General features: G+C 44.8%; 1 protein-coding gene across 2 annotated transcripts in view; it reads left to right on the top strand.

Annotated features, from left to right (window-relative positions):
* ATP8B1 (ATPase phospholipid transporting 8B1) overlaps positions 1–24,139 on the top strand; it is a 113,758-nt gene that overhangs the window by 47,559 nt on the left and 42,060 nt on the right. For both annotated transcript variants that reach the window (XM_033087507.1, XM_033087508.1), the window contains exons 2-3: positions 7,737–7,939; positions 23,783–23,880. In XM_033087507.1, the coding sequence (XP_032943398.1) occupies positions 7,759–7,939; positions 23,783–23,880 (279 nt within the window). In that variant the 5' untranslated portion in view covers positions 7,737–7,758. The remainder of the gene's footprint in view (positions 1–7,736; positions 7,940–23,782; positions 23,881–24,139) is intronic.

The following is a 24,139-nucleotide window of genomic DNA, read 5'->3' as shown; positions in this document are numbered from 1 at the left end:
GATGTGTGTGTGAGTGCATTCATTCAGCTTTACCACAGCCAGCATTCAATGTACTCATTGAATATTAATAGGCATAAAACGTATCGTATGTTTCCACCAGTTTGCCTTTGAATTGCTAGTAAGAGTAATCTTTTCCCTGTGTGTTTATTATTTCCATTTACTTCTCACACCTGCCCCTTCTATACCCTTTTATTCAAACCAGCAGTTCCTATTGGATCTGAACGGGGAATATAAATGGTCTCTTGGTAGAGTGAAAATTTTAAGGTTTATGTTTAGTTCTGGCAGACTTGCTGATTCTTTGATCTTTCATTAGTGTAACCTTTGTTAAATGCAGCCATCTATCGATAGGTTGATGACTTTTCAAACATTAAAATTAATTAAACTTGACTTAGTTTTTAAAATTTTACCTTGGAGGTTTTGCTTCCAGGCAGCCGTCACTTTCAAGCCTCTGTGATTTTATATTATTTAAGCATGAATATAATTTTTAAAAACCTAATCGTAGAGACAATACTGACGAAGTAAAATAGGGCCATTGTCCCTAACAAGTAAGCATGAAACTTGAATGTAAAAATAACAATGCTTTTCTCCTGGTTACTTTCAGTGTTTTTTATAAAAACAATTGTGGATTGAGAGTGAGTCTCCAAAATAAACGTTTGGGGGAATTCTGGCATTATTATCCTTTGGGAACCAGTTCTAGTCTTTTGTTTACTTCTTTTCTTAGTTTTCCAGACAAATAAATGGCAACCCCACCCTGTCTTAATTTTAAACACATTTCTTTCTGCTTGCCACCACCCTAATTCCTGTATTCCTAACGCCTGGATTCCTTCTTACTCCAGCTACACTCACCATGAGGGTTGCAGATCGTGGCTGCAGAAGTAATATGACCAAACTACTTGGTTTTACAGATGACAAAATGGTGACTGGGATATTCTTAGGGTCCACTGTGACCTCTGGATGGTGTCCCTGCCTGGCTCTCACCTTCCTGGTCACCGCCCCCCACTCCCTCCTCTGTCAGATTAATCTTCCTCAAGAGCTGTACAGATCAGATTCCTTTCCTTGCAGACATTTTCAATGGTTTCTTCTGCTCTCAGTAACAAAGCCTTGTCAAATCCTCACGGGCTGGGGAAGGTGCCTCCGGCCAGCCTTTCACCAGCTCTTGCACCCCTAAATCTCTCAGCTGTGCGTGTGCCTCCTACTTCCTGCTACTGCATCTCCGTCCCAGCTATTCCTCATGCCTGGAAAGCGCCCTCCCATTCATCCGAGTTGTTGTTCCCTCTGCGACTCCCATACTGCCCAGCTCAAAACACTTCACAAATAATTATTCACTTAAGTACTCCCTAATGTGAAATAAATTGAGAAGCAGTTAAAATTTTACCATCACTCGTTGGTGTAAGAGAGGCCTGCCTGCAGACCACAGGGTTTGCTCTATTCTGCTGGTCATTTTCTCCATTTCCTTTGCCTAGGTTTTTCTTGTGACTAGTGATGCTCTAAGTTGGTAAGTGGAAGGGGAAAGCAGTTGACACTTCCAATTGGGGCGCAGGCTCTGATGCGCCCCACCCCCACAGTGCTTGAATTCCAGTCTGAATCCAGGTGTGTTCACTGCACCACACCAAGCACCGATTTGGCTATGCAGAGAGGGGGGCTGAATCCAGTCTGAGGTTACCACTTCTGACAGTACACTTAACGGCGTTATCGCAGGGTTACCACTGAAATAACCTTGGCAAGTTCCTTAACCACCTCAGTTTTCTCATTGGTAAAATGGCAATGATATTGGCCACACATCTCAGAATAATTCCATGACAATTGTGTGAGATGATGTGTGTGAAAAATACGTAGGGAACTGCTAGGGCCTGCCTAATCTTAATGAGAAATAATCATCATCATTAGGAGATGTTGGGGGCCCCATGGCAGAGTTGGACCTATCACCAAGAAATCTGTTAAGTTTTAACAGGAAAAAAAACACACACACAAAACTCTGAAGGGTCCAAATGTTGAGTTTCCCTGCATCTTTTTCACTGGTAGCCATCGAAGTTATGTAATGTGAAAAGTTTGTCGGTCTTTTGTGTGGCAGAGGGCACCGGGGTGCACTTTTGCAGAACAGATGAAGCTATGGACCCAGAGAAGCCTTTTCTATCATAAGCCTTTTCTATCAGGTTGACTTGTCCCCACAACAGTGATATTAAAATGGTCCCTTAGTTTTACGTTAGTTATCCCATGCTTCTAGGTTTTCTAGGCTTCAGTTTGGGAGGAAATGAAAAATATAACCCCGTTTGTCCTGGGGACAGTAATTATGTCTCGATAACGGTATAAAGTTTAAATTTAATCTAGATCCTAGATATGTTTTATTACTGTTGCTTCATCAGATTCTCCATCTAATTACAACTGTCATCAAGCTTGTCAGATTTTACTCTCAAGAGTATTGGGCAGATTCCAAACAGGGCGCGGCATGTGTCTGGACTAACTAGGATAACAGGGATTTGTGCTGCCTCTTAGATGGGGCTCTTCTTTAGAATAAGGTGGAAACATTAGTGGCCATATTAGGTACCTTACCATAGAATTATTATTATTATTTGTGATTAATGGTATGTGTATCAGTTATCTATTGCTTACGTAACAAATTACTTTAAAACTTAGCAGCAAAAACAACACACATTTTATATCTCCCAGTTTCTATGGAACAGGAATCTGAGCACAGCTTAACTGCGTCCTCTGCTTCAGCGTCTCTCTCCAGGCTGCAATTAAGGCGTCAGCCCAAGCTGCGGTCTCTTCTGAAGGATGGACTGAAGAAGGACCTACTTCCAAGTTCATGTGGTTGTTTCATTTTTCAAAAAAAATTTTTTTCCCCAGTTTTATTGGGACATAATTGACATTAAAATTTGCATTAGATTAAGGTGTACAATATTGCGAAATGGTCACTGTAAGTTTAGTCATAGTGATCATTTTGCAATATATACGTAAGTCAAATCATTATGCTGTACACCTTAAACTAATGCAAATTTATATGTCAGTTATATAGATTGACCTCACAGAGTTACAGTTTTTTTTCTTGTGATGAGAATTTTTAAGATCGACTCTCTTAGTGGCTTTCAAATGTACCACACTGTATGGTTGGCCATAGTTACCATGCCATACATGTACAAAATTCATTTCCTTGAGGGGTGTGGGACTGAAGACCCCAGTTCCTTTCTGTCTATTGGCCGGATGCTCACTCAGTTTCTTGCCATATGAGCCTCTTTGTAGGGCAGCGGCTTTATCAAAGCCAGGAAGAGGGGAGAGCTGGCTGGCAAGAAGGAAGTTACAGTCTCTTGTAACCTAATCATGGGCGAGACATCCCATTACCTGTGCTGTATTCTGTTGGTTAAAAACAAGGCACTAAGTCCAGCCGGCTCTTATGGGGAGGGGATTATATAAAAGACGGCGGGATCATTGGCGGCATCTTAGCTTTTGCCGGCCAGAGTTGTAATTGGTTATATAATATCGAGCGTATAATATTAAACATACATAGTATAGAACATACAGAAATATAATATCCAAATTTACTATATCATGATATGTTATGTTACATATTTTATATTTTCTTTAATAATAATCATAAGCAAATGAAATGAGCAAAAAACACATTTCAGAAATACCCTTTCTTGTTGAGGACTTTAAAAGCTGTAGGAAAAAAAAGATGACAAAGAAGGAACAAAAATGAATATTGTGAATCTTACTTCCTGTCTAAGCTTGGGTCACTCTGGACCCGAATTAAGTTATACAACAAAGATATCATTGATCAGTGACTCTTGGCCTTTCTCAGCCTCTGAGTTCCCGTTGCTGTGTATGCATACAGATTATACCCTAGCAGTGGCAAAACTCAGCTTTCTTGGTCCCCACTTTCCCTTCATTTGAATCTGGAAATCTTGTGATAGCAACAAAAGTTTGTGCTTTCATTCCTTCTGACTTCAGAGTTTTATGGCAAAGGCAGAAAGGTGATTCTTTTCCCCTGGGTTCCCTTTTGCTCTCTCCTTCAGAGCCTCCTCCCCACAGAGGGCTCAGAGGATTTCGTGTATGCATTCACGTCACAAGTATTTCATAGCCAACCATCCAAAGATGACAAATAATGGACGTTAGGGGTTCAAGTTTGGAAATCCTGCCATTTGCCCCTCTTGTCTTCTGGGGTTTATGACCAAGAGAGCTGAATACTGCAGAAGGCAGGATGGGAAAAGAGGTACCGCTTGATTAAAAGCTGGAAAAGCCCCAAACCAAGCTCTGGGACAAATGATGCCTCTTAGTTCCTACTCTTCCCCCTTCTCCCTCTTACGCCAGCCTCCCCAGGTTATTTTTAGGCAGGCCTGCAGAAAAGCCTAGAGTCCACAGCCAGACAATTGTCTGCTGGGGGACACAACAGAGAGGGGAGCTGCCAGAAGGCAGACCCCATCCTGGGGTGTTGACCACAGGGAGATGGTGAGGTGGGGAACGACCCCTGCAATATCCTGAGCCCTAAAGTCAGATAATTCAGTAACATGACCCCTTCTACCTAGTGCTTCAGGCTCTGACCAATGTATTTATCAAGGGCCCTTCCTTAGGGAGGAGCAGGTCTGGGGGCGGAGGAGAGAGGGCTGAGGAGTTTCGTTCCTCTATGGAGGATATCGTTTTTGAGTCTATGTCTTGAAAATTGTTGTCTTTCATGAGCACCGAGAAGGAAGGAACGGAAAGTAACGTGCAGGAGAATGGCATGAGTCTGGTGGCCATGTGGAGGTTCATTGCAGGAAGTCCAGTTAGCTTGCACGTGCGGCATCTCAGAGGAAAGATGACGGTAGTCTGAATTAGGGTGGTGGCCATGGAGATGGAGAGGAGGGAATGGTTTGGAGGTGTGTGTTTGGGTAGAAGTGACTATGGCTGTCCTGCACAGTTTACTTATCTGTATCCCTCAATAACCCCGAGGTCTCTAAGTGGTCTGTTCCCAGGGTCTAGTGTAGTGGCCTACACCTTGCTTCAAGGAGGTTGAGTAAATGCACGCGTGTGTGCAATGTGCTGCAGTGGTGGTAAGAGACATTACAAAGTTTCCAAGCCCATATTATCTAGAGTGCCGGCCTCACCGGGATCATGGCTCAGACCTGGAAACTGCTTTATATCAGCTAGGGCTTCGAAGAAATGATTTCTTTTTAATTTTCCTTTAGTAATCCTAACATGACAGAGCTAAACTAGTCCCATGTGTGTCTACATTACACACACATATGTACATACAGCAGGGAGCTTCCCACTTGGCTTGGTGCTCCCTGCCCATGCTTTCCAGGTCGGCCTGCCCGTGCTTTCCAGATCTATATCTGGCCTACGGTGGACGTTCAGGTGGTGAGGTGGTTGGTTACGCAATGCCTTGCTTACTTTGGATCACGTACGCATGTTTATCAAGTCCACTTCTTTTTGCTTGTCTCCTCTTTAACCTTGAAGGACTGGATCCAGTGTTAACATGGGAAATAAGCATGCAGATGCGTGGCAGTAATGATGATGAAGTGATCGCTTAAAAGTGTTTCTATGCAATGTGCTTAATGCCACACTGACCTGTACACTTAAAAATGGTTTCAATGGTAAACCTTATGTATGTCTTACTACAATCAAAATGTTTCTATATGGTACTTTCAGACTTTTCAACATTTTATATGCCCCTATAATGGAGAGAATACGTCCTGACCCTGCTACCCACCAGCTGAGCCTCAGTCTACTTATCTGTAAGATAGGACGATAATATTAATATTTACCTCATAGGGTTGTCCTGCTCCACACATACTAAGTGCTCAATAAGTAGTAACCACTTTATTATTTTTGTTCTGAAAGATTTCTGGTGGAAGTTTTGCCTTTGAGAGCCTGGGGATTTTTAAGAGTGTATTAAATTTAAATATTAGCATAGAAGTCACTATATTACAAAACCACAAATAAGCCCAATTAAACACTTGTGAAATCCTAAGAAATAGCCATTTACAAGGGTTAATAGCAATTAACAGGTTTTATAACTGAATATGCCTGTGCTTAACTATGCTCATATTTTATACTCGTCGAATATTTTGCCTCCCCATGAGGGGCAGGTGTGTTTTAGAAGTGATTTTTGGACTTGGAAAAGCCCCAACGGATAAATCCCCATACGGTTCCATTTGTTATTATAACTGACAGTTTTCTAATTAGGGAAATGTTAACAAAGCAATGAGTAACATTTGAGTCCTTACTGTAGGCTAAATATTGCCTAGAGCACTTTACGTGCATCATCTCACTTAAAAGCATACATGGCCATTATTGGAATTTTGGAAAATGAATAAATGTGTGTGGAAAAACTGGGACTATGCTGTACAGATGGATCATTAATTCACCTCTCAACCTAATATGTCTGGACATTTGCAATGTCATTAAAACCCCTTCTCTTCATGATCTAAATTGTGGTCCACTGTCCCATCGCATGAGGAAGCCACAATTTATGTACACACTTGCCAATCATTGGACATCCAGGTTGCTTCTGGGTTTCAGCATTTTAAATAACGCTGGACAAAATCCTCATATAACTATTTGAACATTCCCTAGATGTAGACTTATGGCTATAAACATTTAGATGTCCAAGAGGCTAGATTTGGTACAAAGCATACAATCAGCTCCGTAGTCCCACTCAAGGCTACTCGCACTCAATTCAAATATGTAACCGACTAACAAATAGTAGAATATAGAAAATCTCTCCTTGGAAAGCAATTGTTTTTGACGCAAAATTTTAATGATTATCATGCTGGTTATTCAACATTGCAGAGTTTTGTTGTTCTCCTCTGTAGTAGGATTAACAATAATACTACCATTACCACGGTGGTGTGGGAAGTTTCAAGGAGCTGCTGTCTGTGAAGCATTTCAGGCAGAGCCTGGCATGCAGGCAACGCTAAATAAATATGAGCAGCTATTTTTAACAATACTGAGTACGTGGCAGTGTGATGCTTATGCAAATAATGTCAGGCTGTAGGTCTGTCCTGAGATATTTGGGTACATATTTTCCTGATATGAATATAGCTAAAGTTGTCCTTCTCACTTGTGTAGAGTCACTTTATACAGTGGTATATACACAAACACAAATTCTAGATACAAAATGTGGATGGCGGCAGGAAAATTGGCTAGGGACTACTCCCAGGAAGTCATTAGCAAAATTTGAGGACCTCAGCTTGCCTAGAAAATGTATCAGAATAAAGGCTCAGAATATTAATGTTAGCAGAAATCAGATAATTTAGGGAAGTGGTTTTCAAATTCTGCTAGCAATCCACAGTAAGAAATTCAATTTCATTAGGCCCACAATGCAAATAAACGTGTGTATGCGTCGTTTTTGTAAGCTGTTTGACCAAACAGCACTAACTCTGACAATGCCTGCTGTACTCTGATATTTTATAATCTGTTTCATTTTATTTTAATGTTGGTTATGAACTAATTACATTGATTTCACTGGGTAGAGATGTATAATCAGAAACACAATCTTAAAGTTTGTCTACCCCCTTAAAAAAAATTTTGCAGCTCTATTTTTGTTGTTAATTCTCACACAAGCATTTAATCAATAATGAATGGTTTTGTTTTTATTTGCGTGACAATTTGAACTTTTGGGTCATTATTCAGACATATTTACATGTTAGTAAAATAAGGTTCTGTTTCAAGGACCTGGTAACCAGACGCAGGCAATATTCAACCAAAAACTGGGCTTGGGTCAGAATTTACTCTGGTTTCCCTTTCTTTTAAACCAGGTAGTTCCAATCTGCCAGCAGAATGAGTACAAAAAGAGACTCAGAAACGACATTTGAGGAGGATTCTCAACCTAATGACGAAGTGGTTCCCTACAGTGACGATGAAACAGAAGATGAACTTGAAGACCAGGAACCTGAGGTTGAGCCCGTACAGAATCGAGTCAACAGAGAAGCAGAGGAAAGACGGGAGACATTCAAAAAAGGTAACTAACTGAGCTGGGACCAGAAGACTAGGCACTGTCCTCGACCATCCTCACGTGAGCAGTGGCAATGGCTGCAAAGGACAGATGGCCCATTTTACATCATGCAGGAGGCTTTTTCCTGCTCTTCTCTTAGGATGCAGTTGGGAGAATGTTGATGGGCTAGGACAAGTACATATCGTCCTCAGTATGTGGGGCTGGTCGACCGTATCTGACCAGTTCTGCCAAGAAATAGAAGTTAGTGTCTCTGTGTTTCGGGGGGAGTTGTAGATGGGAGAATGTACTTGTTACTGCACCCAGGAGCCTCGGAGTTCCCATACCTTTTGTTCAGTCATTTGTGAATATCAAATGGTTTTGGCTCTCTGTTTCTCTAGGAAATTTTTTTATAGGTCTCTGCTTGCCATGTGGGGCCTGTTATACAGCAAACTGTGCTACCTGCCCAGAATCAGGGCACTTTCAAGACAGGAAATAGACCAGTGGTTTTTCTCTTAGGAGCCAGAGAGTAAATATTTCAGGCCCTGTGGGCCGTACGGTCTCTATTGCCAATTACTCAGCTCTACTGCTGTTTCTTGAAAATGACCACAGGCCCGCCTTTTAGGATAACTGGACGTACCTTACTTTTATGATTATGCTTTTTCCCCTGTGGCTTTTCTGTTTCATTTCCTGCTGGTTCTCTTACCCTGACAAATAAATGTAGCTTTTCTGCTCCATGAGGAAGCTGATCCTTTTCTCTTTGGATTCCAGATTTGTTCCAAGTTGAAAATGTTTCCTCAAGATCCCTCGAATTCCAGCTGAATAACTTCAGTTTCCCATTCACAGAAATCTCCATGAAATCGATCTGTTTCAGACTCTCCAGACTCACCTCTCAGCCTCTATCAGAATAACCTCTGGTTTTATTCAGTTTCCTCAAAGTCTCCATCATAGCTGGTCTGCCCCCCTAGGTCTCCCAGAAGTCTGTTTTTCCTCATGTCGCTCCTTGCCCCCTCACCATTCCTTCCAGGGTTCTGCTTCCTGGTTAAGCTGGGTTTGTGGGGTTTTTTTTTGGGGGGGGGGTGGGGGAGGTTTCCAAACAGTTTTCACCTGTAGAAAAACTGGTAAGGCATGGAATCTGATTTAGGTAGTGATTACTCCTGGTCTGGTCAAATGATACCTCTCTTCAGCTCTTCTGTGTGGGGAGGTTCTCGATGTTGGTGAGTACACGTGTCCACGTGGGCCCCCTCCCACCACAGTCTCTGAAACGTGTGGAGGCCATTAATTAGTGTATATCATTTGCCTCTCCTCAGCTTTCCACCTCAAGCATGTAGACTTTTTTGACTTTACTGTGGGTTTCTGGCTGTAATTTTAAGCTATTGAGTATTAAGCTTAAATGCTTTCTGCTTCTAAGTAGAAAGTATTGAAATCATGATAATTGAACTATATTAAAGTGGAATCACTGCCAATCTGAACAGGAATGTGGCCTCTGTCATAACAGGTCCAGACTGGATGTTGGTCAAATGGGGATAGAGCTGAAGTAGCCCAACAGGTTAGCAAGGGAGTTCTAGTTGATTGCCCAAATAGTGAATAACATGTTTCTTCCTCATTCCTTCCCCCACTGTCCTAAGTTTCATATCACAATCTTGGAATCTCTGCCCTGTGTGAGTATCTGATGAATTGGCAGAGAGTTGACTCAGAGGGGTGAAGGGTGAACTTGGCTGTTGGTGCTTGGTGCCACGGTATCAGCGCTGTGGGTGAGGACGCAGCAGAGGGACTCATTGGGGTTGGGTGGCTGGAGAAATGTCAGGCAAGCACGTAGTGGGTGGAAGCTCTCAGCTCTGGTTTTTTCCAACTACGCCTTCACATTCTGGCGCTCAGGGCTCTTTCCTGACCGTTCAGTGTAGAGGTCAAAACACAGGTATTGAAGGAACTCAGGCTTGGTCTTGGCCCTTCATCTTTTCCAGCAGTGCCTTCTATTTCTAAAAGAATTTGGTGTTTCTCGTGTCTCAAAACCCCTGTCAAAGGATATTCAGTGCTAGACCAGACCTCTCCACCCCCACCCACTTCCTACTTCTGCCTGGCACCCCGCAACCCCCAACCAGTCTGCTTCCTCTCCTCTCTCCTTCCCTCCCTTCTTCCTCTGCATCCCCTTTTCCCCCTTTCTTAACTTTTTTTTCATATTCTCACTTGGGCGTATTCTCAATTATGGTCATCGTTGCTCTCGTTAACCGTCATCTGTCTGTCTTGACATTTTACACGAAGGACAATTTTCTTCAAAGAACGCAGTTCTTTAGAGCGTGAATCAGTGTGAAGTGCCATTGGGCCGAGTCACACCAGGGGCCAGTACCCATCACAGCAGAACAGGGCCTAAAAATGCGTGGCCCACATTTGTTTCTTTAACAATAGCACCTTAGTGCAGCAAGTTGGTTTTCTTTTTTTTAAAGATGCCCTAGACCAGCTGAGCTTTAATGTTCACGAGAGAAACCGTCCATCACAAGTGCTTCTCAGGTGAAGGACATTTATTTACTGTGTGCTGTGAAGATCAAGAACAAGGGAAAACGTGCAGGTGAAATATGCCGTGGAGGAAGAGAGAAGCCCACAGGTTATGCTAAAGGAACTTTACCGTTAGTTCACTTTGAGCAAAGACTGACGAAAACCAGTGGGAATATTTTCCATGCTATGGGATGAACACCCTCCTTTCCTGATGGACACACGAGGACAGCATTTCCTAGAGTGTGTTCCGGGAAACACTAGTTCTGCCAGATGCTCCCGGACACGAAGACTGTGAGCACCTGCAATGAGAAACTCAGAATTCGTTATCCTGTTCTTGAGCTTAAGGTCATCCATTAGCATAAAAGGATCCAAGAAGTTTGGGCTTTAAAGAAACCAGTTGAATTTTATTCAGCCATAGTTTCTTTAAATTCCTTGACTTTAGAATGCTGGGGTTTTTTTTGTTTGCTTGTTTATTTTGCTTATGATCCCACCGTGTTGGTGTCACTGAGGTCAACTCCTTGGGTTATTCTGTGACAGTCAGGAACCAGGTGAGAGATGAAGTCGTTGGGAAGAGGGTTCCTGGATCAGTGCAACTTGGCTCTTTCTTCTGCGCCTGGGGACGGAATGAGAAAGCTGTCTCCTGCCTCCTTGGCCACGTTGCTTTATTAATGAACTCTCCTATCTTCCCATTCTGGCTGGCTTACAAATACACTCACCGCTGCATCTTACCCGAGTCCTGCTTGCTGCCTCTGGCTGGGGTCTGTCCCCTGGTCTCATGGCCAGGCTTCTAGAAACCTGTTTCTCTCCCACCACATCCTCCTGTTCCCTTGGGTTCCTCCCCTCTGTGGGCCAACCGCCACCTTATTGAAGGTTGCCAAGAACCCCGGTGCCAGGTCCAGTGAGCTTTTTGTCAATCATCTTCTCCCAGTCTCTGTTTTTCTCTGAAGTGCTTGACCTTTTCTCCTTCAGGAAATGCTGACCTCCTTGGCAGGACATGACACCCTCTTGTCCCAGCACTGCCGTTTCTCCTTCCTTCTGGCTACTCTTCCTCCCACCCTTAAAATGTTCACATCTCTGTTCGGACTCTGTTCTCTCTCTCTCTAGGCCTTCCTTTGGCAGGAAGGCAAATTCCCTTTAATCGGCTTTATGTACCACATCTCTGTGAGTGACTCTGAGACATAATGTATGTGGTGGGAATGGGGGAGGAGACTGGACGCAGACTATGTGGGTTTCAGCTTTGGCTGCCCCGCGTTCTAGTTGTGTGACCTTGAGGAGAGGACTTCTTCTCTCTGTGCCGCAGTGTCCTCATCTGTAGTATGGGCATAATATTAGCGTCTATTTCATTGGGGGGTTGTGAGGATTAAATCAGAAAATAACTGTAAAGGACTTAAAACAGTTTTAAGCATGCAGTAAGCATTCAATAAATATTAGATATTATCACCCATACACATACACACACCCCAATTCCTTCCTTAATGTCTTTCGTATCAAACCTAAGTTATCTAGCCCCCACTCATCATATGCTCTCCCATCTTTTCATCATCAAATCTTCTTCTTGATCCGTCTGCTTCCCTTTGGGATACTCAGATTCTCCTGGATCCTTCAGGCTGAAGCTGCAGAGTCATTCTTTTTTGTTGTTTCTAATTGGGGAATATCGGGGAACAGTGTGTTTTTCCAGGACTCATCAGCTCCAAGTCAAGTCATCATTTTTTTCAATCTAATTATGGAGGGCACAGCTCAGCTCCAAAATCAGTCGTTGTTTTCACTCTAGTTGTGGAGGACGCAACTCACTGGCCCATGTGGGAATCGAACCAGCGACGCTGGTGTTACGAGCACTGTGCTCTAACCAACTGAGCCAACCCGCCATCGCCAGAGTCATTCTTTTTAACCGATCCTTCTGTCCCCAAATTCAAGTACAATGAATGGATGGAGAGATGGTTGGAATGAAGAACGGTTAATTTTACCAGCAGTGAATTTGCCCACATATTGAGGAAAATTTTGGTGATTTCGTGTCATCCCTGCTCCTGAGATGACCTTTCCCTTTAATACAGCCTTCTCTTTGTTTGCCAACCTGTGGACACATGCTAACCCCACCCTCATGCTTTCCTCTGCCCCAGTGGTTTTTTTCAGATAACACCTTTGACTGAGTCTCAGCTAGTTCAGCACACCTGCAGGCGGTCAAGACGAAAGTCTCTTTAAAGGCAGAAAACTGTATTTGTGGAAAAGTCCACCCATACAAATATAAAACTATGGGGACAAAGCAAAAGCTTGCAAAGAGAGCCTCACTCGTGCAATGACTTAGTCTTTTAATGGCTTGACCTGTGGTTCCCTGCAAGAGCTGTGACCAAGGAATCTGCCCCGGATGGGGGTCAGGGACAGCTTCCTTGTGAAAAAAGTCCTGCCTCAGCTGCCAAGTGAAAGATAAGCAGGAGTTAATTAGGGGAAGTAAGAGGCAAGAGCGTCCGGAATAGGGGACCGCGTACAGGGGTTCTGTGGCAGGAGGAAAGGTGGCGCGTGGAGGAACTGAAATTAAGCTTGGGGAAATGAGACTATTATGAGAAGGGAGGATTCGTGTGTGCTCAGTCCCCTCCTTGTCCGCACTTTAAAAACTGAGTGACGGGTTGTATGTTGCCCATCTAACAGCGACTCAGCTAGTGCTACAAGGGCCCAGGGTCCAACCTGTGTTCCTCTGAGCTGGTGTCAGGACACGAGGCTCTGGGCCTGGCATGTTGGAGATGCTTGGTGGGCATGTGTGATCGAATGTGTTGGCGTGCTTCGTCAGAAGTATGCGTGGGGAACCAGGTGAGTAGGGACGGCTTCCTGAAGGTGCGCATCCCCGGGCTGACTCTTGAATAAGTGTGAGAGGTAAATTGACCCCAGGGGTCTCAGGAGTAGGACACTCCAGGCTTAGGCAGTGTAAAGGAAGGCTCCAAAGAGCTGAGAGTTCAGGGAATTGCAAGTCATTCTTGGAGCCTAGATGATGAGGTAGGATGGTGGTCATGCTGAAGAGTTTGGGTACTTTCTGAAGGCCCCAGGGAGCCATGAAAGCACTTTAGGCTGAAAATAACATGCTAAGGTGTGCAGTGACCTCCTCCCACTACGGCCTCTGCACAGCCGTGTTTGCTCCTCTCAATCCAGTCTTCATCATGGAAAGACACTGCACTGTACTTGGAATCTGATTACAGCTCCCTCCCTTGGCTGCTCCAGCCCGTGTGATTTGGCCCTGTCGTCCTATCCCAACTGAGCTGGTTGACTGCAGCTTGCAGCCTTACTCACCATGCTCCATCCACCATCTCCTACCTTCAGTTCTTGATTCATGCAAGCCTTTCTCTCCTTCATGACTTTCCATTCACTCTTCCCACTCCCTAGGGCAGTCCCTCCCCTGTGACCAGCTCCTTCAGGTCTCAACGTAAGGGTCACCTCCTTACAGAAGCCTTCTCGGACACCCCCCCAGCCTGGAGGACGCCCCTTGTTGTATGATCCCAGAGCCCCTTGCGCCTCCCTTCATTCCCCTGAGGTCATTTATGATTATGTCCTTGAATGACTCTGTGACTAACGAAGCTTTCCCCCACCAGACTGTTGACTTCATGAGAAGTGAGGCCACGTCTATCCCATGCAGAGCGCATAACAGGCACTCAATAAATATTTATTGGGTGCATGAATTTATTTTAGAAATCCCACGTTGTCAGAAGTGGGGAGAAGGGAGTAAGCAATCATTCAAGTAAAACGTGGTGAGGACCTAAACTGAGACGGCCGGGATGGAGAGAATCACGGTACACGTTAAGGCTTTGACATTCACAAGTGCCATTCGATCTGAGGGTCAAGGGCAAAGGAGGCCTGAGGAGTAATTTCTGGTTTAGGCCCCCCAGTGGGTATTCTAGTTAAATATTGCTGCATTAAAACACACACACACGCGCGCACACACACACACACACACACACACACAAAACAAAAACACAAAAAAACCACTCCAAACTTACTGGCAGAAAATGACTATTTCATGATGTTCACAGGTTCTGAGTCAGGAATTCAGACAGAGCACAGTGGGGATGGCTTCTTTATGCTCTAGGATATCTGGGACCTCAGCTGCGAATGCTTGAACACCTGAGGTGTTTTGAACGGTTGGAGCCTGGAATCATATGGAAGCTTTTCCACTCCCTTTTCTGGCAGCTGAGCTGGGTAACTCAGGGGTTCAACTGTGTCTTCCGATGGGAGCTCCCTCACGTGGCTGGGGTTTCTCCCCGCGTGGCACTGGACTGCAATGGTGGGAGTGTCCTTAGAGGGACCACCTGGAGAACTAGTGCCCCAAGAGATCAAAGCAGAAGCCAGTGGAGGAGTTCAGGCAGCAGCACTCGTGCTATTTGTCTTGGTTACAGGAGGGTCACTGAGGCCAGCCCTGATTCAAAGGAAGGGAAATCAGATGCCACTTCTCGATGAGGGAGTAACAAGGTCACATTGCAGGATGGAGGGTACTGTTTCAGCCACCTTTGGAAAGAGTTTTCTGCCTCAGTGGTTAACAGATGTTTGTGGGGATGAGTAATGGCAGGGGTGGGAGGGGAAGCCCCTTTGTAAGTCAAGGGGAGGGTGTTTGTTTTGAACCTGATCAGTTGTGGATATTTATGGGACATCTGCTTGTGCTGCTGGCTGGCTGCCTAGCAAGTAGAAATATAGGATGAAGTGGTAAGAAATGACCAAGAATGGTGCAGCCTTGTCCCTGGGAAGTGACAGAATTTTAAATTCTTAACCACAAGGTAATAGCACCGAGCTCCGATTCTCCAGACTGCAATCCTTAGTGAGAGTAGTTGATCAACTTTTGAGTTTTCCTGGACCCATGTAAGTGGCATATTAGGGAGAGGGGGAGTTCAGGTAAAGGCGTTAGGAGAGGAGTACCTGCCCCCACTCCCTCCATAAGCTCCCGTGCACCCCCGCACCCACACACGCAGCGCCACACAGCTGTCATCAGCACCTGGGCTTCCTGGGGTATACACAGGCTCCGTCTGCATACGTTCCCGTGCTTGTGAGGTTAGCAAAGACATGTGACTGCTGCATAGTAGATCTGACAGATTCTGATTCCTCATCTTGGACCTGGAGGTGATTCAGACAGAGGATTCAGCATCCCTCATCTTTATTTTTTAAGCTAAATAATACTGTGAACAAGGTCATGTGGGGAACGCTAAGCCACTGGTGGAGCAGTCTGTAGGAAGCATGTCTGTGCGCCTGTGAGCAGTGGGTGGGCTCTGCAGTCACCTCTGTCTATTCATTAGAGGCCGTCCCCCAAAGAGCTTTCTTCTTGACTGCGTTGGGTTGCTCTCTCTGTGCTTGAAAATATAAAACTGCATTTCTGTAAGTGTTTTCCAACTCAGAATTTTTTTCAGGGGCGAAATGATCAGTTTGGCTGACTGTATTTCAGATGGAATGTTCAATCATTAAGGTTGAAATCGGCGTCGCTACATGAACTCAGGACATAGAGAGGAAATCATGCCTCTCAGTGTCATTTCAGACTGGATGTGGCATTAGCAAAGCAGGTGTAGCCATAAGCCGAGTGAAAGCGCTCTCTCGGAGAAGAATCTGGAGTTAAGGATGTGGCTCTCTAGAGCATCTATGAATTAATTTTTTTATCCTAAATTGCTACTATTTTTTTATTTTTCAATTACAGTTGACATTCAATATTATATTAGTTTCAGGTGAGAATTAATTTTTATCTGAAATCAAAACATAGATTAAGCTAGTCAATTGAAATATATAGATGCTAGGAAATCCTGGAAACGTGCTGAGGAGCTGTTTTCCACTCAATTAAATGCATTTTGCATTTTTGACCATACCTAACATGTGGAAACTCCACTCTGACTACTTACTTTCTTTCTCTAATTAGCCCTAGACTGCCTTCCCTCACTTCAGCCTGGAGAATAGCACAGTACCTGGAAGCTTGTAAAATAAAGGGTGTGTGTGGGGGGGTTGTGTGTGTGTGTGTGTGTAGGGGTGAGGGTGGGGGATTCCTGGATGATTTGTAACGGAGGGGTGGCGGCACTGTGCCATCTCGTTATACTATAGGACTTGCTTTTGAGTAATGTCGTTTATGACCAAACCTCAAGCGGGAAACTCTTGCTCAGGGAGACCTAAGGCGGCTGTTGTTTTTCTCACTGTGAGCTTGGAACCTTTAAAGTAGGTTTTTAATGATAGAGGCTCTGTAGGAGGACATTCGTCTTGGAATCACTGGGGGTGCTCAATCCTGCTGGTGTATCGAAATTCCATGTGGGGCTTTTGAAACTCCAAAGGTGCCCCAAGCCCAGTTCCTGGAGATGCCAATAGAGTACGTCTGGAGTGAGACAATGGGAGAACCCATGTTTCAAAATGAATTCCACCAGTTTCAACTTCACATCAGTAGAAAAGTCCATCTCATGCCCTACCTAGCACACCTGCTCCTCAACACATGGTGGTCTGCTAGCTACTGTGTTTCCCCGAAAATAAGACCGGGTCTTATGTTAATTTTTGCTCCAAAGATGCATTAGGGCTTATGTTCAGGGGATGTCATCCTGAAAAATCATGCCAGGGCTTATCTTCTGGTTAGGTCTTGTTTTCGGGGGAAACACGATAGCATCCCTGGGGTGCTCATTAAATGCAGACCCTCCGGCTCCTCCCAGACCAGCCAATTTGAATCTGTTAATGAGGTCCCCAGGGTTCTCAATGGGAGTGAGGGGCATTTATTTCAAAAGACAGTTGAAAACCCAAAGTGCTGCATTGCTCAAACCCTGCAGTGTACTGCTTCAGTGACGAAGCATATTGTTGGGAGGGTTTGTCTCCCTCAGGTGTGATGGAGGCAGGAGAAAGACTGAGAAACATCTGTCTTGAACAGTGGATCACAACCTTGCCTGCAAATTAGGGTCGCCTGGGACCTTTGCTGTGCTCGCCCCAGACTAAAGCAGAAACCCCTGAGGGTAGAGCCTAGGGCATTGGGGTATGGTTAAGAAAAATAAAACCACCTTGGGAATTCTATTAGGATCGAGAGCAGTCCAAGTACATAGGAATCCATCTGGGATCTCGTGAAATGCTGATTCTGGTGCTGGAGGTCTGGGGTGTGGCCTGAGAATCTGCATTTCTAACCAGATCTCTGGTGACACAGCTGGTCCCCACTTTGTGTCGCAAGAGCCAGGAACAAGGAGTGAAGTTGTGTGGTTTTTCTTTTCTTTTCACAGCCAAATGCAGCGTTTGGCCTTTTGCTTGCCTTTCAATCTATCACTCCTCCACCCACTGCTATTAATGAGTATTGTTTTTTTTGGCAACAGAGCTGAATGCTAGCAAACACCACACCATCAAGCAGGTTGACACGATTGATTCTTGACTCTGACCTCTTACCAGCCCGTCGTTAGCTCTTTTTCCATTTTTCTCAAAAAACCGTTCCTACCGTTACTACTGTCCTAAAGGTCCCACTTTGAGCCACCTTACGCTTCATGACTCAGAAAACTCACGCATCTTTCTCAGCCGCTCTCTCCGGGGAGGAGGAGGAGACCACCCATCCCGCCTCCCTACAGTCCGCCACCCCCAGCCGTTGCCTCTCTTCCTATCTCATTAACCAAACCCCCTCCTGGCTTCTTCAGTCTTCCCATTCTGCAAACACCTTCTAATAGCTCCCTTCCTCCTTATTTAGAAGACACTCACCTCGATAAGGTCGCTGATGTGATGATCTGATCATCAAATCGCGAGGTAACTTTGTCCTTTCTTGCCGGGCACAGCTACACTCTTGCTCGTGCCCTCTCACTCCGTAACACCGGTTCCCCTGGCTTCTCCCTGAGCCTCGTAGACTTTCATGGATTCCTCCTCCTCCACCCACTGCTGAAACATCTCCGTCCACTCTTGGCTTGCTGCTCTGCCTCCTCCCTCGCTTCCGATGTGATCCCTTCATGCTCATGCTTTCAACTAATGTCTGAATGTCAGATACCTTCAGATCTGTATCTCTGGCCTGAACCTCCGTCTGGAGTTCCAGATTTGATTTTACAGCTCCTGGATGGATGTTTCCACCCAGGCATCCTACAGGCATCTTCAGTTCACCACATCAAGAGCTACTGTCCTCCCCACCAGACATCCCTCCTCCATTCTCTAACTCCTCTGTGGTGCCTCTGTCCGTCCAGCCACCCAAAGGAACATCCTGGGGTCACTTTGTTTCTTTTTTTCTCTCATTGTTTTCTTGCCCACATTCAGTCAGCCGTCCTTCTGTAGTTCTTGAATCTGTGTTATCTCTATTTCCAATCCCTTAGTTCTGGATTATGCTGTCATCAGTTTTGCCTTCAATGACTGTAGCAGTCTCTGCCTCTAGACTGTTCCTTTCAAACACATCCGGCTCGCTGATGCTAGTGTGACCGGGTCAACCACCATCTAACCGTGCCACTCCCCGGCTGAGGCCCCATTAGGTCTCCCCTGCACTTGGCACGGTGTACCATGCCCCATCCATCGGCCTAGCTTGCAGGTCCTCTCCTGGGAACCACTCTGTGGTCCCCTGACACCCAGCTCTTTGCATTTGAACCCAGGCCAGGCTTTCCTGCCTTTGTGCTTTGGGTGCTGTTGTATTTATGCCTAGAATGCCCTTTGACCTGTCTCCTCTCCCTGTACAGGTATAATATTGGGGCAGTTTTTAAGAGCCCACTCAACGGGCACCTCTTCCAACAAGTGTTTCCAGACATCACCATCCCCTGCTGTTCCTTAGAATTTTAATATTGCCAAGTGCTAATGTTTATCCTGACATTGTCTCATACGTTATACATTGTCTTCCACTGATGTGTGCGCTTAGGTATCTGTCTCCCCCAGCCTGGCAAGACAACGGGCTCCTTGAGGTAGGGACTGTGTCTGATCCATAGATGGTTTTTCTTGGAAATGGGTTCTAGTTCTACCTTGTTCCAAATTAGTGGTTCTCAAACTTGAGTGTGTGTGAGACTCCCTTGGAGGGCTTGAGAAAACACATTGCCAGCCCACTCCCAGAGTTCCTGATATGCTGGTTCCGGGGTGGTACCCGAGAATTGCATTTCTTACAAGTTCTCAGATGACGCAGCTGATCTGGAACCCTCACTTGGAGCACCACTGCTGCCAAGAATATTATTGCTGCTGACCTGCATTTTCTCCATATTTAGGAGACCGTGAGTGTGCATAGATAAGTTAATCCTAATCTAGGAAGACTAATCTAAGAATGTACTCTTCCCAGGGGATGAACTCCATCAATTTTCCCTGGGCGGGGTTGATTTTATTGTTTGTTAAGTCTCACCTTTGCTCCTACCCCTTGTGGCCTGTTGGCTGTTCTGTGCCCAGGTTAGAGTGGAAGGACGCAGTACGTGTACGGCTCAGGGACTAATATGCAGCAGTGACTCAAGAGACACCTGACAGCAGGAGGGACGAGCAGACAGGGCACACTGCTCTTCTTAGTACCTCTGTCCCTAACCATGCCTCCCAAGTCACATCATCCAGAGCCCCTGAAGAATGCTTGGCTCCGCCCACTGTTAGGTCACGGCTTCTCTCATTCGCCTATGCTGAATTCTTTTTGCTGTCATCAGCATCTGGGCTATTTCCCTTCTATCATGACCTTTCTTTTTAGCTTATTCTTGCCTCCTTTTTGATTTGTTTTCCTATATTTTTAAATGCTAAAAAGTGCGTAAAACACAAGCATATATTAATAGTTTCACAAATAGTTATTAAGCGAAGACATGTTTGACGGCTGTTCCCAGTTTCTCAAATGTCCTTCCAGAGATATATACTCATGTGTATGTGCAAAGAATACTTACAAACATGTGCCCATCTATAGCCATAGATACACATACACATGTGCAAGTGTGTGCCCACGCATGCATTCCTACCGTGTGTCATTAATTCCGTGTGTCACACAGCTGAAAGCACAGTGTGGGAGACACCCTCTGCTGTTGTCACTTAATATAATTTGGAGATGTTTCCTATCAGGACACTTAAAACTGCCTCCTCCTTTTCTGAAGATTGCACAGGCTTTCATTGTGTGGCTATTTAATCAGGTGCTTATGGTGGCACTTAGGTTATTTCTAATCGTTCGGATAAACAGGGCTGCATTGAATAGCCCTGAGATATATCATTTCTCCTGTGCATGAGTACACACATGGGGATAAATGTCTAGAAGTGGGATCGTTTAGTTGGTGTGTGTGTGTTAAAGTGTGATAAATCTGGCCAAATTGTTCTCTGCAGAGACCAGCTAAGAGGGCCTGTTTCTCCACCCTCTTTTCAACTCAAGTGTGTCACAAATTCTTTACTCTTTGCTGATATGTTGCCACTGTAAGATGAAAACTGGTACGTCACTGAAGAACTGCACTTCTTTTTTTTATGAACTTGAGTATCTTGCACATATTTATGAACTATTTGAATCTCCCTGTGCATGCACTGTCTATTTATATCTGTAACCCATTTCTCTCTTTGATTGTTTGGTTTTTTTTCCTCTTTGATGTTAAACTTTTGATCTTTTCATTCTACTGGTTTGCTGTAGTTTGTACCAACCAATGCAGTGTTTTGGTTGTTGGTGTATCTGTAAGCAAGAATTCAGAACCAGCAATGACAGGCTGAGAGGCCAGGCCTAGCTTACTTCCTTTTCCAGATGGTGATCATCAAAGGACTTGGTGACCGTGGGAAAACTGAACATCATGTAGCAATATTGACATGTTTTAAGTGCACATTTCCAGGCTCGGACATGATCTTGAACCACAGCCTGCAGTGAAACGCATCTGTGGGGACAAATGCATTGATGGTTTTGCTAGGCACTACCCTTGGGTAGTTGGTATCTTTCTAGCTTTTAACTAAAGGGCCATACGGTGAAGGTGTATTTTTTGCTGGTAAATATCTTAGTTCTTCTTAGTCAATATTTCCATTCTAGAAAATGGGGCAAGATTCCTACTTTTTCTATAAATTAGCCTTGTGGTTCAAGCATCCAGTAGCATTCTCTGTTCCATTTGGGTACGTAGTAAATATTGGATCAAAAAGACAGATATCTCCAAGCACCATTTTGCTGCCCTTCATAATGGCCTGTGTTTTAGCACAGCAGTTCTCAAACCATATTATTAGGTGTTCTGTGATTTAAAAAAAAAAAAAGTGCCTGTGGTCACATTAATTTTGGAAAAACACTGAGTTAAATAAGTTTCTTTACTACAGGACTTCTCAGAACCTTTAACATACCAGTGGGTTCACTGAATATCCAAGAAAGGGATGCAGCATGCTGTCTTTCAAATACAAATGTATTTGACCACAGAACACTGTTTTCACTTTTTTTTATGGTCTCTGAGGAGGGGTGGAGGGGTTGTTGGGGAAGAGAGGTTCATCAAAACCTGGGGCACCCATTTGCATGGGTGTCACACAAGGGAAGTTCATCTGGCATGCACATTTGAACACAACTCAGTGGGGAACCTAATGCCAGAGAGAAATGCTTCCTCAACATTTCTTCCTAATTTATAACATCCTTGTCCTGAGCTTTCACAGCTTTTATGCCTTCCTGTTAGGAGACCAAGCATAGCCTGATTCTCGGATAACAGTGGAAAGGTTGACCCTCTACTCATAAGTGACCCTTCCAAGTCAGCTCATTGGCAGAGCAGTTCTCGTGGTGGCTTGGATTATAAGTCACCAAAAAAAAGGCCCAGTCAGTACAGGGAGGTATATGGAGCGGCCCCTGCCAGACTTTGATTCTCTCACAGGTCAAGTCACTGATCCTGTCTTGCCTCAGTTTTCTCAGCTGTGAAATTGAAATATTAACTACTCAGCATGGTGCCTAGCACATAGTAAACACTGAACAAATGGTAGCTATAGAGCTATACATCATGGGACAGGAGAAGTCAAGAGCAGATAGGTGAAGACAAAACCTATCTGCCCTATACCTATAGGTGGGTAGATGGAGGTGACAGGTAGCTGTGGACCGACTAGAGATGACAAAAAGAAACAAGTCTGGAGCAGCCCCGGGGGCAGCAGCCACAGCCCCACCACAAAGCATTCTAGGACATCCCACAAAGCAGGGAGGAGCCCATCTCCAGCTAATTCAGGTTCTGGAAGTAAGAGACCCACTGGGTGGCTCTTCCTGGAGGAATTGCAAAGCCAGCCCGACCACAAAACAGTGGTCCCCATGAGGTGGAGAAGTGGATGTTGTGTGTAAAGCCCTGGAGGAGAGGAACATGCAGGACACGATGGAGATGACAGAGGATGGCCAGGGAACTGTGTGATGTCACTGTGCTGCGGCCTGAGTCCCGTCTCCAGCCAGGCGACCCCACCTCACACTCATGCTCATCAGGGCTGGTATGAGGGCACTGCCTTGCCTCAGCCCTTCCTGGCTGTGGTTCCCCAAAACTGTAGCCGAAAGCCACACACCATCACCTCCCTCTCCTATTCGTCCTTCTTTCCCACCCCCACAACGGCCCTTGAATGATGACTGGACTCGTATCACTTAAGGTGACATTCAAGAGAGTGAGGAGGGTACATCAAGATTTGTGGGCAACCAAAAGAGGAAAGTCATCATCTAGAGGCTTCCACAGAATTGAGAATTGTTCTGATCAACCAGGAGACAACCTCTGATAACTATGGGGGTGGGGGCTAGGGAGAAGCTGTGGATTTTCTCAAGTTCCCTGGAATTTAGACATGGTGATAGAATGGTGGGATGCGACGTTAAGTACGTGAAATGAACTTAGAGAGATGACAGACGTTGGAGATCAGGATAAAGTAGTGCATCACACTGATCTGTGATTAGGACTCACAAATGCTGACTTCATTGGTGATGCCCCCTTTCTTTGATTTATTCATTCGCTAAATATTTAATGGGTTATGCATTTTACAAACCAAGTTAATGAGTTGGAAAAAATAATGTAGCTGTGACCTTCTGGGGCTCTGGGACTTTTGTTTGGGCCGTGTTTAATGAGACTTCTTTTAGAGTCTAATGTTCTATGAACAGTTGGTCCAAGGTACAACATGTTCATTAGTTTGCTAGAACAATAACAACAAAGCGCCACAAACTGCCTTAAAATGTCTTGTCTCACCATTCTGCCGGCTGGAAGTCTGAGATCACGGTGTTGACAGTTTATTCCTTCTGAGGGCTGGGAGGGAAGGATCTATTCAGGGCCTCTCTCCTTGGTTTGTGGGTCTTATCCCTGTGACTTCACATCATTTTCTCTCTGTATCTCTGTGTCCAAATTTACTCTTTTTGTAAGAATGTTAGTCATATTGGATTAGGGCCCACCCTAATGACCTCACTTTAACGCGACTGCATCTGTTATGACCCTGCTTCCAAATAAGGTCGTACTTTGAGGTACAGGGTGGGGGTTAGGATTTTGTATGAATCTGAGGACACAGTTACCATAACAGCATGCTAATTTTCTACTTTATGGACTTTTTTTCCTTTCTTTTTTTAAGATTGTACATGGCAAGTCAAAGCAAATGATCGAAGCTTCCACGAACAGCCTCATTTTATGAACACAAAGTTCTTTTGTATTAAGGAGAGCAAATACGCAGTAAGTTGATTTTAACTGCCTAAGCGATCTTTACTAAAAGCCAGGTTTTTTTCAGTGGCTATCATGCATCTGCCCTAGCTTCTGGTGGTGGTCAACAATTTTGAGCATTCCTTGTCTTCTAGAAGCATCACTCTCATCTCTCCCTCTGTCTTCACTTGGCCTTCTCTCTGTGTCCAGTTTTCTCCTTCTAAGAACAGCAGTCCATGGAGTAGGGCTCACCTCAATCCAGGACTCTCTCATTGTAACTTGATTACATCTG

Source organism: Rhinolophus ferrumequinum, chromosome 19 (assembly GCF_004115265.2).
Source record: "Rhinolophus ferrumequinum isolate MPI-CBG mRhiFer1 chromosome 19, mRhiFer1_v1.p, whole genome shotgun sequence".
In the NCBI taxonomy this organism is placed as follows: Eukaryota; Metazoa; Chordata; class Mammalia; order Chiroptera; family Rhinolophidae; genus Rhinolophus; species Rhinolophus ferrumequinum.
Note: the sequence above shows the minus strand (reverse complement) of the source record. Positions and strands in the feature narration are given on the sequence as shown.